This window comes from Camelus ferus, chromosome 12, assembly GCF_009834535.1.
Source record: "Camelus ferus isolate YT-003-E chromosome 12, BCGSAC_Cfer_1.0, whole genome shotgun sequence".
NCBI lineage: Eukaryota > Metazoa > Chordata > Mammalia > Artiodactyla > Camelidae > Camelus > Camelus ferus.
In genome coordinates this window covers 53145017-53159350 of record NC_045707.1, presented here as the reverse complement: position 1 = coordinate 53159350, position 14334 = coordinate 53145017, and the positions used below count along the sequence as shown (strand labels likewise).

Sequence of the window (14334 nt, the reverse complement as noted above, 5' to 3'; positions counted from 1 at the left end):
TAACCTTTTCAACTACAAGGTGTCTCAGTTTACCATCTTACAACACCATTAAAAACACCAGAAAAGGAAATAAACATACAAAATTCAAGTCCAATGTTTTAAATTATCACTGGAGTTAACCAACATGAAACTACTGTCAAGTCACTACCCGGTTTGCCTTCTGTGCAGGCTCCCGGGGAGCCAGTCCGGCCCCCGGAGGCCCGGGGCTGGAGTTCAGGCCCCCTGGCAGCTCCTTCCAGCCCCTCAAGGCCCCAGACGGGCTCAGAGGAGGCCTGAGACCCGGCACCTCACACGGGCCACCAGCACCCAAACGCTGAGGAGACAAGCCACCTGCAGACCAATTCCACCGAGGTTTCTTTTCCAACAATTTTCCCTGTGAACTTAAAAAACAGCATGTGGAAAGTATGTATATAGTGAAATGAGTTTACAAAAACAGAACATAAAACCAACGGTGAAGTACTGGCTACATTTTGATCCATCACTCATTCACTCCTTCAACAAATTTCACTGGCAAACACCAGGTACCAGACTTACAGTAAAAGTAGAAAATATACCCAGCAAATAGATAAACTCAGTCCAGTATCATCAAAGATCTCCCAAAAGTTCCCCAACACTGAGAATAGCGCAGCTCCCCAGCCATCTCCTCAGTGGGTGACAGAGGGTGAGCCCGGGTGTGAGTGCGGCTAGGGCAGGGCCCTGGCGGCCCGCAGTCTCGCGCAGGTGCCTGCAGCCACCTTTGGCTGCAGGGTGATTTGTCTCTGACAGACACACGCGGGCAGATCTGCTCTGAAGGACAGACATCGACATCTGAAAGATTTCTGTTTTCCTCAAAAAAACAAAAACAAAAAACAAAAAACAACCACACCAAAAAACCGTGACACTAGACGGAACTCTGCCAACCTAAATAAACAGTAATCTTGAGATACCATGTCTCAGTTTACCCATTTTTCACTTTTTGCTCCATACCTGATGTAGTGAATCAAGATCCAAAGCCTCAAGCTTGCTTACTGGTGGCCAGATGCCCATGGGCAGTCTAATGTCTGTCTCACAAGTGACAAATAGCAAGAAACACTATAAAGTCCGTCACAGGAAACAGATGGACTCTGGGGCAGGAGCAAACCTCCACCAGGGAGAGGTGCTCCCCGCATCGCCCCTCCAGGACCCACAGCCCAGTGTCACGCCCGAACTCCAGGTCGCCCGGCCGCGGGGCCCAGGACCAGTTCCCTGGGCCCCATCACTCACCCCCGCGCAGAGCAGGGCTTCCCGGCTGCGGCCCCACCTCTGGGAAGGCAGCAGCAGCCCCCCTGGAAGCACCGCGGCGGGCGGAGGGCATAGCACGGGGACGAGGGCTGCTGAGGCTACGCGCTCCCAGCCAACGCGTGACTCGAGGGGCCACCACCACTGCCAAGCGGAGCAGACGGAGAGATCACACTCGGCGCCCCCACCTCCCGGGCCATGCCAGGCCCACTAGGACAAGGCAGAGGGGCTTGTTAGACTAGCACAGAGCAACGGGAGAACGCCGCCGACTGCAGAACGAAATCCAGAGCCGAACCATGAGAACTTAACGGCGGCCCTGCGTCCTACACTGGGCCAGGGGGGCTGCGGGGCCAGGGCAGGACAGGGCTGGCCTCACCCTCCCCGAGGCCTCACCCCCACCAGCACATGGGCCTGCAGTGTGCTCTGTCACAGATGAGACCAAGGAGAACAGAGGAGGTGGCCCCGAGAGAAACAGGAGGGACGCTGGCAGAGCCAAGCCCACAACTGAGATGACCCCTGGGACCCACGTGGGGTTAGTGACAACGTAGACAGAGGGTTAGACAGGGCTGTCGAAAATCTTTTTAGCCCTTACACTACAAAATGCAACAGCGCCTGATGCGTAGGGTTGCTTTCAGAACAGATGAGAAAAGTCACCCACCGTCACTCCTCTGTGTGTACGAAACTGCAAACTTACTAGATTCCACTGTCATCTGAAGCAAACTATCGATGACACTGGACAGGAGTCCTTTACTGGATACTTTTAGGTGGCTTAGTATCACTGGAACAGCTTGATATTCCAAAAACAAGGCTTTTCCTTCCTCTGTCTTCAAGTCCACACAAAGAGAATCGAATGCCCGAGCCAGGAAGTCAGCTGAAAAACAGCGAGTAAACCAACGGCCATGTCAGTGGTCAGCGGGGTGAGACACAGGAGGTGAAGGGGACACTGTCACTCCAGCAGGTTCAGGAGGAAAAGAAAAATCACCTGATCGGGGATTACGGGCTAAATGCAGACATTACAACTCAAATGGGGGAGAAATGACATCACGACAGGGCATGTCTCTTTCAGGATTTCCATCTTTTAACACCAAAATAACAATAAACACCATTTCTTTTTCATATCAAGAAAGAGAACAGTCACTAACAGTAAATACCACAAGTGACGTTACTTCTCCACATGCGACTGTAACTACCGCCTGCTTCCAAAATTTAAACAGCACCGGTGCTTCCGCCTTCACAACCGCTTCTGAGGTCCCGCTGCTTCCTAGGTGTTTACCTATTTCAGAACGTAACTTCATACAAACTCGCCCAAAGGGTTCCACTCGGGGGCCCGTGACCCTGACGGAGGTCGCACACTGCACTCAGAGCCGGCCTTGGAGGATGAGTGCTGTGGGGTGTCACCCGTGACGCCCACCAGCAGGGACGGGGCCGTGTTTCCCTGGGGCCAAGGCAAGGACGGCCCTGCCAGACCCGGGTCCCCGGCGCCTCGTCCCAGGCGCTCAGACGCCCAGGAAGCACTAATGTGACTGGAATCAGTGCAGACGAGCCACACTTCCAGCCTCGCCCTTGCGCACCCTGCGCTCTTCATGGTCCAACACGCCAGCTTTCTGAGGCCCCTTCCACTCAGAACGCGAAGGTACAGAGCTGTTCACGTCCCAGTGAGTTAATCCTTCCACTCAGAGTTCTGTTTAAAAAAGGCTCAAGAGAGCCCTGAAATACCCTGAAAATACGACAGAGTCATCATTAAAATTCAGTCTTCTGGCCTCACGCTGCATTTCTTCTTTGCTGTCCCAGCTTACATAAACTAAAGAAATAATTTAAAACCCTAATTATTAAGAATGAGAAGCTGGAAATAACCTGTGTGAAATTAAAATACACGTGAAAGAACTTTTAGAAACCAAGATCGGTGCCTCTGCAACAAGCCACAATGCACCTCATTCTCACTTCTGGTAGGATCCAGCTCAAGGAGCATGGCTGTACTTAATTTTCGTAGTTTAATGAAATAAAACATTGCAAACTAAATGTGCATCTAGGTTAAGCAAAGCTGCTGGATTCTCTTCGGACCTGCGTCACTTAGGGACCCCCCTGCACTCGGCAGTAGCTCAGGGAGAAGAGCACAGGGCAGCCGCGCCCGGGAGCAAACGCTTTCACCACAGAGCCGCCTGCGGGGTTTGACACAAGTCCCTCCCTTCTCAGTGATGACATCTCAGATTAAACAGGATGGGTGCTACACGCTATAGAAAGTTTGCAAACTCACAAAACAGTCCTTTATCAGTGGGGCGGGCATGTAGAAAAATGGTGTTTGGTTATTTATTTAAAGTGGCCTTATTACATCCTTACTTTAATTTCCCTAATAGTGAAGGCTTGTTTTCTAAAAACAAGACCAATTTAACTTCAAAAAGCGTATTTTAAAAAATTTAGTTACCAGTTGTACCAAAACTCTGGTTTCTTTTTACCAATATGCTGTATTATTGAGTCTTTCGAAAATGCCCTGGCATTCAACGGTAATCTTCGCCCTATCAAGTGCACATGGCCGGCTCCACACCCCACTCTGCAGTGACCACTCACCCTGTGCACCCGGGCCAGCCAGTGATGGTGACACACAGACGCAGCAGAGATGGCTGAGCCCTCTGGGCCCAGGTAAGAAGAAAAAAGTCCTGTATTTCTGCCATTTAACTTCAGAGATAATCTCATTAGCCTGCTCACTCACCCTTATTTACCTAATCTTCACTCACGTTCCATTTACTCACAAGGGAGATGTTTTACAGGCATCGTATTAGACTAATACCCACATTTCACATGTTTGGCTTTGTCACCTGAACAGAATTTCTTTTTTCTATTTATTAACTGACAGTCCCGACAGTTACGCTCAGGTCGCAGGAGCTACGCTCTGGTCATGGCAGCTGCACTGGGGTCATACAGTGGTGACAACAGTCAAAATCAACAGACTTCTGTGAATCTCCTCTGGAGCTCACTTTCCGAAACAGTCACGTGGTGGTCCCTGAGCTGCTGTAACAAAACCCCACAGACCAGAGAAAGCATCGCCCACAGTTCCAGAGACTCCGGTCCGAGGCCCCGGCGCCAGTGGCCCTGGTGTCCGGCGAGTCCTCTTCCCGCCTCTCAGACGGTGCCTCGGTCGTGTCCTCACTAGGGGCCAGGGAGCTGCGGCCTCCTGCATCGGGGGGCAGACCAATCCCACCACCCCAACCAACCGCCCCCAAGGCCCACCTCCTGACACCACCTCCCTGCGCTGAGGACCTCACTGTGTGATTCCCAGGGGACACCAGCACTCAGACCGCAGCGCGTCACAGTCAGCAAATCTCTCCAATTTACAGAGCGTCCGCGAAGCAACAGCTGCCCCTCTTCCTTCCCAGAGTCACCCACCCTCCGTCCACGGCTCCCTGCGGGCAGCAGGTCCAACACTGCATCGCACAGAAGTGGGGACGGGGGCACTGCACTCTCCCTTTTTAGTATCTCCACTTCCTGTTTTATTAGCAGTGAGTGTTGCGTTTCATCAAATGGTGCCATGGTGCAGATGAGCTGCAATCTGGGCAACACCTCTCCTCACAAACGCCCTCTCAACCAGTCACCGCTCTGTCTGCTGTAACTCTGGGAACCACAGCCATGAGGGAGAAAGTAACTCAGAGTTACAATTTTGTCCTTCTCTTAAATTCCTTATAGTCAGGGGTAAGTAAAGAGAATGTGCCTCAGAGACAGTAATCAAATTAACTGCCGCTGTGCACTTAAAAAGCCACCAGACTGAGTTATAAAATTTAACAAACAGGGAACACAGAAAGATGGTCTGTTTACTGTCTGGCTACGCTGACATCGCTTACCTGCAACAAAAATTCTCATATTTAATAACCTGAAAAAATAACTACTTACTGTACATCAAAACTGCACTAAGAATGGCCACCTCTGACGGAACATTTTCAACTCAGTCATCCCCTGGCTCACTATTATACCTTGAGTGCTGGGCTGGGTGCTGGGGGGCAGCGGCAACCTTACAAACTAGCTGTGGGCCTGGCAGGCTTCCTCCGTGAAGGGCACATCACAACACCACAGGCCCTGGAGGGGCTCGTGGTCTCTGCCACCAGCCACTCCACTCTGCTGTCGCAAAGCAAAAGCAGCTGTGGACAACAGCAAACAAAGGTTGCGGAGACTGTGCCCAAGCAGAGCTGTGCTTATGAGATGGGGGTGGGCACATGCGGCCCAGGGGCTCCAGTTTGCCAGCACCTGCTCAAGCAAAAGGGAAAACAGGCCGCTTCAGTGCCGCGTCCCACGCGGTGCGGCGACGGCGAAGGTTTTTATGGGAACGTGAGTCAGCAAAGCTTCTGGGAGGGGCAGCAACCCAACCAACCATTTTCTCAAATTCTGCAATTAGACGAGTTTTTTACAATGTGCCACCATCACAGCACAACCTGAAATCTGACTGTGAAAACGTGAGGCACCGTGGACTGTGTGTGACTGCGTGTACGCGGCTTCACCGTGGAGCTGCTCACAGGACGCTATTCCATGCGCACATCTGAACGCTTACCTTGAGTGACTGTCTTGAGAACAATTAAAGTGGATAAAAATCTCAGAGGCAGACTGGAACTCTTAAAGAAAGCGGCTGTCCTTGGTTTGCTCTCCACCGAATGCACCACAGAGTTCTCCTGCACTCCCTTAGCTGCTACGCCTTTGAATATGTCTTCACCCAGTCTCCTCAGTGTTGACGTCAGAGTCGAGTGCTGTTAAAAACAGGTACTATCTTAGTACACTTATTCATGTTCAGAAAATATGTATTTTGAATAGTACAAATATATTAACTAAAAATAGCCAATCTTCTGCTAACTAAAAAAATTAAATGGAGGGGAAAATATGCAAGATCAAAAGGCAATAATTTTAAAATCAATTAAAAACTATTTGCAACTACATATTTCTCTAAAAGAAATAAGCAGAATTAAGACATTAGAAACAGTCATTTCCTAATAATAAAATTAGGAGAAGACCTGAGACCAGATTCCTGACGCAGAGCAGTCAAGAGGACAGAGGGAGGCTCGTGGGCTCTGCGCTGTCCTGCCACTTCCGTTCCCACCACTGGGAAAGGGCCCAGCAGGCGCACCTGAAGGGCTGGTTTACAAGGTGCCCGCCAGGGCCTCACTGCTTTCAAAGCTCAGGAAGACTGTAAATGTCACGGTGATTTTGATAAATTTTAACACCTTCAGAAAGATAAAACACTGGCTTAGAATCATGGATAATTCTCATGGCAAACAAACTAAAACAAGAAAATGGGAAAAACAGAAATGATGGCCATGACTGCCTCTAAAACAGCACAGGCTTTTTGGAGTTGCACAAACACGCTAAGAACAACACAGGAAAACCATCCAAACTGCTGCAGATGCGAGCACTTCAGCCAGGCTCAGAAATAATTTAAAATCCCTTTTATTACAGACCAATCCCCCAAACCCTCGTCACCAAGTTTTACAATGGCTTCCCCCATTTGTGAGGGTTTCTTCCAACTTGTACCCAAATCAGCACTGAGCTTGCAAGGTGGGTGACAAGTGTCCGCTGCAGAATTTCTGCACATAAGTCAGAGACAAACTGAGGCTTCCCGGACGCCAGAGGCCAAACGACCCGGTGGAGAGGGGCGCGCGCGGTGCCAGCTGGGTTACCCGCATCGCCACTGAGCTTCTACTGTCACCAGGAGAAGGTGATGCGTCTGTGTTTTACAAAAGAGGCGGTAGAAGGGAACACTTCAAACCGCACGCAGAGCGAGCCCACTAGAAAGACAGAGCTAAGTGGACTCTCTGATGTTCAAACATTACGTGACACCTGATACCACCCTTTATAACGGGAAGCACACTTTCTTCCTAGAACGTGTGTTGTTACGTCTCCCTTCACGTGAAACAAATGTGGCATCTGACTGTTCTGAATTCTCTGCCGACACCTTGCCCTCCCCGGGGGCCCACCTCCGCCAGGATGGGAACCCCAGCACTGGCACAGGACAGGGGGCCCGCCCAGCTGCGATGAGGGCATGTCACGGACAACACTGACCCTGTCTACCACGTTCTCAACAACCGGAGAACAGGACTTACACAGGAGAAGAAAAGCCAGACGGGCTGAAGAAATACCTGAAGAGACAGAGGCTGAGAACCTGACATTTGGCAAAAACTGTCCAGAGGTTGAGGAGGCTGACAGAGCCCCAAACAGGGTAAATCCAGAGCCCAGCAAGACGCACCACAAACTTACGAAAACTGAAGAAAAAGGGAAAACCTGAACACAATGATAGCGAAATGGACACATACAGGAAAGCAATTCAAATGACAGCAGATTTCTTACTATAAAGCATGGAAACTGACTAACAGGAGTGGGCAAGGGAGATGTGCTCCCAAATCCGGGATCCAGAGAGGACGTCCCTCAGGGATGGGGGAACATCAGGACTCGAAGACGAGGGACAGGGAAGCAGCTTGTGTCCAGCAGACGGTAGGAGGGGTGCCTCCAGGAGGGCACTGGTGCGGCGACACGGCAGACCCATCCCTTCGCCTGAGTCACAATTATGGGGTGGGGGGCGATTAAGGGATGAAAGGACGGTGCGGCCTTCAGGAGGTGATGGATAAACCAACCGGGGTCCATCCAGACAGTGGAATAGCATTCAGAGCTAAAAGCAAACGAGCTGTCAAGCCGTGAAAAGACGTGGAGGAGCCTTAAATACACGTGGCCAGGAGAAAGCCCATCTGAGGGTGCCTGCTGCACGACCCCAACCACGACGTTCCGTGTGGACCATGCGGACAGGGGGTGGTGAGAGGCTTCCAGGAGCCAGGGTTGAGGGAGGCAAGGCTGCAGGCAGTGGCTGTCAGTGTGTGTCCATTGACTGTGACAGATGTCCCCTCAGGTGGGGCCGGTCGTGGGGGAGGCTGTGTGTGTGTGGAGGCGGGGTATATGGGAAATCTCAATGCTCAATTTTGCTGTGAACCTAAATCTGCTCTGAAAAAATATAGTCTATACATTAAAACAAAGCAGTGTGAGCAGTCTTTATGGTGGTGGAACCGCTCTGTCACCTGGACCACAGTCATACCGGTATTGCGGCTGTGAAACCATGCGAGTCCTGCAAGGTGCTACCTCGGGGGCGGGGGTACCGGCGATCTCCATATTACTCCTCACAACTACAAGCAAACCTACAATTATCTCAAAGTAAAAAGCCTAATGTTTTAAAAAGTACACGCAAGTAGACAATTGTTAAAACTAGAATATTAAAATCCGTCAGCAGGTGTTGACTAAGTGAATGGGAGAGTGGCAGGAACACTACTTTTCACCAACGGCACAGAGTGGGGCACTGAGCACAGATTGGAAGTCAACAAAAATAGACTATAAATTACCTGAGGGAAAACGAGAAGACTATTTTGGAAGGAAGATAAAACAGTTTCATTCAGTTTTATGAGTCTAGCCTTCTATGGCTGAAAGTGAGCCTCCAGCCAACCTTTCTCAGAAAGCATGACACAAACAGCAAAGCAAACACGCTGTGAGAAGACAGGGGCGTGAACAGCCCTGGCAATGTATACAACTTTGTTTGGTGAGACAGTTAAGACCAATACAGTACCAGAAGGAACCCTATTTCAAAAAGACACCTGCACCTCAATGTTCACAGCAGCACTATCTACAATAGCCAAGACATGGAAACAGCCTAAATGTCCATCAACAGATGACTGGATGAAGAAGTGGTAGATTTACGCGATGGAATACTATTCAGTCATAAAAACTGACAACATAACGCCATTTGCAGCAACATGGATGCTCCTGGAGAATGTCATTCTAAGTGAAGTAAGCCAGAAAGAGAAAGAAAAATAGCATATGATATCGCTTACATGTGGAATCTAAAAAAAGAGAACAAATACAAAACAGAAACAGACTCATAGACATAGAATACAAACTTGTGGTTGCCAAGGGGACGGCGGATGGGAAGGGACAGACTGGGAGTTCAAAATTCATAGATACTGACAGGCATATGCAGAAAAGATAAAGAAGATTATACTGTATAGCACAGGGAAATGTATACAAGATCTTGTGGGAGCTCATGGTGAAAAAAAATGTGACAATGAATATATGTATGTTCCTGTATAACTGAAAAACTGTGCTCTACACTGGAATTTGACACAACATTGTATGACTATAACTCAATAAAAAAATGTTAAAAAAAAAAAACCTGGACTGTAAAAAAAAAATTAAATAAAACAACAAAAAGACCAATACAGTAAAATGGTATCGTGTGTGCACACACACGTGCAAACACACACGCTCACATACTCACACGCACCATGCAGGCAACGCACTTAGGACGTCCCCAGGAAAGAGACGTGTCCTCAGCCCATCACACTGCGTGCTGGATCCCATAGGACCAAGTGTGCACTACCGAACACAAATCTGTTTCTTGCCGCGGTAATCAAATGGAAGCTAGAACAGCATTTACAACAGTAACTGGGGAATTAAATTACAACTCACAAAACAGATGGTCATATATGCACCCCATCACTTGAATTAAATGACCTTTACATGAGTAGGTGGCACACACTCTTCGTTTTTTAAGATGCTGGAATAATTTCCCCTTCTTGATTATGTTACCCTCGTAATCACTGTCCCATTTAGCTAGTGTGTGTTTACTGGCATAAACACAAGAAATCAATTTCCATTACTTTCAAAAGAATATGAAAAATTATAAATTAAATTAGGGAGGAAAGTTGGTTTCGATAATAACCTAACTCAGTGAAATTCCTTCTTTACACAATTCTGAAACAAAAAACAAAGTCACACACTGAATCCCACTTATAGCCCTGAGCAGACAGACATAACGAGGAGAAAGGAAGAGAGTAAGGCAGAGGAGGCAAGGTGAAGTCCCAACACACAAACCCAGCATGTGGGACACCCGCTGGGCGAGCAAGACCAAGAGAAGGAATCCCAAGCAGGGTCCACGTGCGGACAGACCATCACCTGGGTTCCAGTATCCAGCTGCCGCAGAGACCAGTACAGAAACTTCACAAATGGCTCGTGGAGTTTGGTGTTCACAAGGGGCATCCACTGCAGCTGCTCGGCCATCACAGGCAGGAGCTGAGGGCGGAATGATGGAGATGTAAACCCATGCTGTTGTTCAGGGTCTGAAATCAATTACCACAACTTCCCCAAAATTATCTTCTTCTAAAAGAAAAAAGAAGTTCTCTAAAAAATAATCTTCACTTTAAAACCACATGTGATACAACATGAAACTATGTATCTGAAATATTAAATACGTATTTTCTTTGACCCAGCAATTGCACATCTAGGATTTTAAGGCTAACCTATAGAAACACACTCTTTAAATCTTAAATGGTTGCATAAATGTATGGGTCATATACAATCATTAAAAATGGTAACAGCAACTCTATTTACTGCAACGGCATATTCCGAGCTGATAAAAGCAGGTTACAAAGGTGTAGTAAGACCCCATGTACATAATATATACCTGAATTTATATTAAAAGAGATATGAAAAGATGTTTTTAAAAAATATTGACAGTGACATTTTAGTAACTGAAGTGATACTTACTTTCCTCTTTATATGTCTGTCTTTCATAATATCTTAATAATCCCACTTCTTAGGTTAGTTATCCTAAGAAAATCACCTAGAACATACCCCTCTGAAAGCACAGGTACAAAGATACTCAGCTACGTTGTTTATAAAACACAGAAGTAACGAACAGCCTAGCCACAGGGAAGCGGCTGTGTCAAGTGGAGAGCTACTCAGTGGACTACAGATTACAAACAGAAAAACATTAATGATAAAAATTAAGTAGGAATAATAAAAGCTAGGACACAAAACGTATCTAATGGACCACAGATGTGATGTCCAAGTCCGGCAGGACTCATCTGGCCTCTCCCAGTGTCACCAGGGCCCCGCCATCCACTCTCTCCCTGGGAAACGCGCCCCCTGGCCTGTAACACCGGTTTCTCCTGGGACTCCCCCACATCTTGGCCACCAGCTCTCTCTTGCTGCTCACCCTTGTCACCTGATCGCTAAGTATCGGAGCCCCTCACATTTGGCACGGCCAGCACAGACTCCAGACCCCCATGTTTACACATCAAGGCCCCCGTATCAATGCCCACAGGACACGTGCACTCTGGTGTCCCCAGTGCAACTTGCCCAAAATAAACTCATCAGACTGTGTGATGCTTCCTTTCTGAGTCAGAGCTACCAACACTCATCCTGGTGCAGAGGAAGAACAAGGGTGCCAACCCTGACACCTCAGCTTTCACACTGGCTCCATGACAAGTCTCATCAGCTTCACTGGCCAAATGCTTTTCACTGGCCCACTTCTAGGTCCACAGCCACCACCCTCCTCGCCCTGAACCACCTAAGAGCTTTCTGGTTCTTCCTCAGCGTCCACTCCTGTACCTCTTCAGCCTCACCTCCATTAATGGCCTCTGCTTAGGGCATAAACTAGGCCCTCTTCTCCCCCTAGAGCTCTGCACTGGTCTCCTCCTAGCCTTAGTTATTGTCTAGAATGAAACTTCAAGCAAAACTGAAAAATTACAGGCACCTTAAGTTGAGTACTCTTGTGGGTGTACAGAAGTTGATAACCACCTAATCTGTGTAGATCATAATTACAGGAAAAATGTATACTTTTAATCCCTCCCCTTAAATAATAATATTTAAACTTGGTCAAGAATGGAACACAACATTGTAAACTGACTATATTTCAATAAAAAAAATAAATACAGCAAATGAATTTTAAATTGAAAAAAAAAAACATGAAAGTGTTCTGTTTCAGGGGGAAATCTTTCCATTGGGACCACACACATATACATACAGGAAAAGTGCTCAGAATCATCTATGAGGTGTTTCTGCCACCCGACAAGTCACATAACACAAGGAGGCGAGCAGAGAAATGGGAAGCGGGAGAGTCGGCTGCCCGGACTCTCCAGCAAGCATCGGCAGGACCCTGAGGGCGGTGGGGGGCGGGGGGACGCCAAGTGCCCGCGTCCAGAGAGACTTCGGAGACACCGAGACCAAGAGCGCCTGGGGTTCTCTTCAGGTTTTTATGCTGGTGAGTTTTTCGCTAATGGCTTTAGTGAGATACAATTCACACATGTAAGGTGTACAATTCAGTGACTTTTAGTATATTCAGAGAGTCGTGAAACCATCGTCAGAACTGGTTTGAGAACGTTTCCACCCGTCAGCAGCCACCCCGACACTCCAGTCCTCGCAACGCGAGCCGGCTCTTGGCTGACGGACAGAATGCAATCACACAACACGCAGTCTTGGGTGACGCGCTTCTTTCACTCGCTGATGTTTTCAAAGTTCATTCACGCTGCAGCCCACACGTCTTTGGCCTTTACCAGCTTATTCAGCGCTGTCAGCTGGCAGGCAGCCGGCTGGTTCCCACTCGGGGGCCGCTGAGCCCCACGCCGTGTGAACAACCACGTGCGAGTCTGCGCGCGTGCCCAGGATGGGAGCCGCCACCCACACTTTTCCACCAAATAATTCAGGTAATTTCTCACCATTAAACCTGCCATTCAAGAAGGTGAAAAGAAGTTCTTCAGAGTAAAGTAAAAGGATATAGGTCAGAAACTGGGATCTACATAGAGAAAGAGCATTAAGGAAGAAACAAATGAAAGTAAAATAAAATCTTTCATTATTCTTGGTCACTCTCACAGGCAACAGTTTGTTCAAAATAACAACGGCAGCAAGGGTGTCAGGGATTCAGGGGCTTCTCATTACCAAAGAGTTGTAACTATTTTCTTAAATTACAGACATTAATTTGGATACTGACAATCATGATTTCAGTCAGTATGAGTTGTCATTAGAGATTGACAAGAAATACAGGTTTTCAATTTCTGGTCTGTTTTTAAAAAGAAATTTAAAAAGAAATTCCCATTGTGTTAAAAAAAAAACCCTAAGTATGAATTCATTTGAATTAAGCAAGAATGAATCTTTTTACAACTGACTATTGGAACGATCAATTTTCTATCAGAAATACTTTCAACACTTTTCTCTTGTACATTATGCCACAAGCTCCCTTCTCAGGTCTCACATGCACTGAATCATGCACCTGAAAACAAACCTTCACACACTTCTCCTGAATGTCATCTCTCTGAGAGGCAGGTCCAAGCACTGGCTTTTCACCGTCCACCTCAGATTCTTCCTGCTTCAATTTGCTGAGGTGATGATCCGAAATCCAGTCCATGAAGACAGTTAAGAGTTCATAAACCTGTCCATTAAGTGGTACCTACATGTGAAAATTAAATCAAACATTAATTTAAATTCATAGCCTCCTAGAACTTCAAAGGCAAGTTTTAAATTCGGCAAGTGATTACAGAATAATTTACCTAAGACACTTTACTAAAATATGTACTGAATGACAAAGCTTCTCCAAATGAAAGAAATTCGAAATCAAGTATCTCCAGTTAACATTAGAAGCACGTGAAATGCTGGTTGACCGAAGGCGAGAAAACCCATCACAATAAGGGAACTGAAAAACCTGTACCTTATTACTAAAACTGAGAATTCTTATTAAAATTCTTTACACACGTTTGATAACACAGGGAAGTAAAACTGGCCTTAAGAGCATGAGTCTTAAAAGAAAGAACTTAAACAAAAATGGCAGCCCCCCCCCCCCCAAGAACATGAAACCACCATTACTAACAGACTTTAGTAAAGGTTTCAAAAGCTGAACAGTTTCCACCATGGAACTTCTTATCTTCTTCCCAAGAAAGCTGGCTTTCTTTACATTAGTAACATTCTTTAAACAGGGTATGAAAATTTTTTCTGGAAATCCTGTTCAAGTGTCTACCAAAATAGGAGGAAAATAAGAACAAAAGGCCACAAAAACTTAATTCAACTAGACTGATTTTAGCACTCCTTCCAATCACTGTTAGTCAGTTAAATTCAACATTTATCACACACGTACCTTAAGAAGGGAATTATGCTCATTTTAGTTTTAGAGAAACATAAATGCAAATGAATAAAAAGGCAAAAGTAAGCAGATAGCAATTCACAAAAGGAGAATCAGATGAATGAAAACAGTTACCACATTATCCATTATTTTTAACCTTCTCAGTTTTCTTCAAATAG

At 47.0% G+C, this 14334-nt stretch overlaps 1 protein-coding gene across 6 annotated transcripts in view; it reads right to left on the bottom strand.

The window, feature by feature from the left end:
* Positions 1–14334, bottom strand: part of CCDC138 (coiled-coil domain containing 138) — a 34518-nt gene that overhangs the window by 5168 nt on the left and 15016 nt on the right. For 3 of the 6 annotated variants that reach the window (XM_032493671.1, XM_032493675.1, XM_032493676.1), the window contains exons 10-13: positions 13313–13489; positions 10219–10335; positions 5792–5984; positions 1952–2128 (exon numbers count right to left, since the gene is read on the bottom strand). In XM_032493671.1, coding sequence (XP_032349562.1) covers positions 1952–2128; positions 5792–5984; positions 10219–10335; positions 13313–13489 — 664 coding nt within the window. The remainder of the gene's footprint in view (positions 1–1951; positions 2129–5791; positions 5985–10218; positions 10336–13312; positions 13490–14334) is intronic. The other 3 variants (XM_032493672.1, XM_032493673.1, XM_032493674.1) reach the window with 3 other exon arrangements.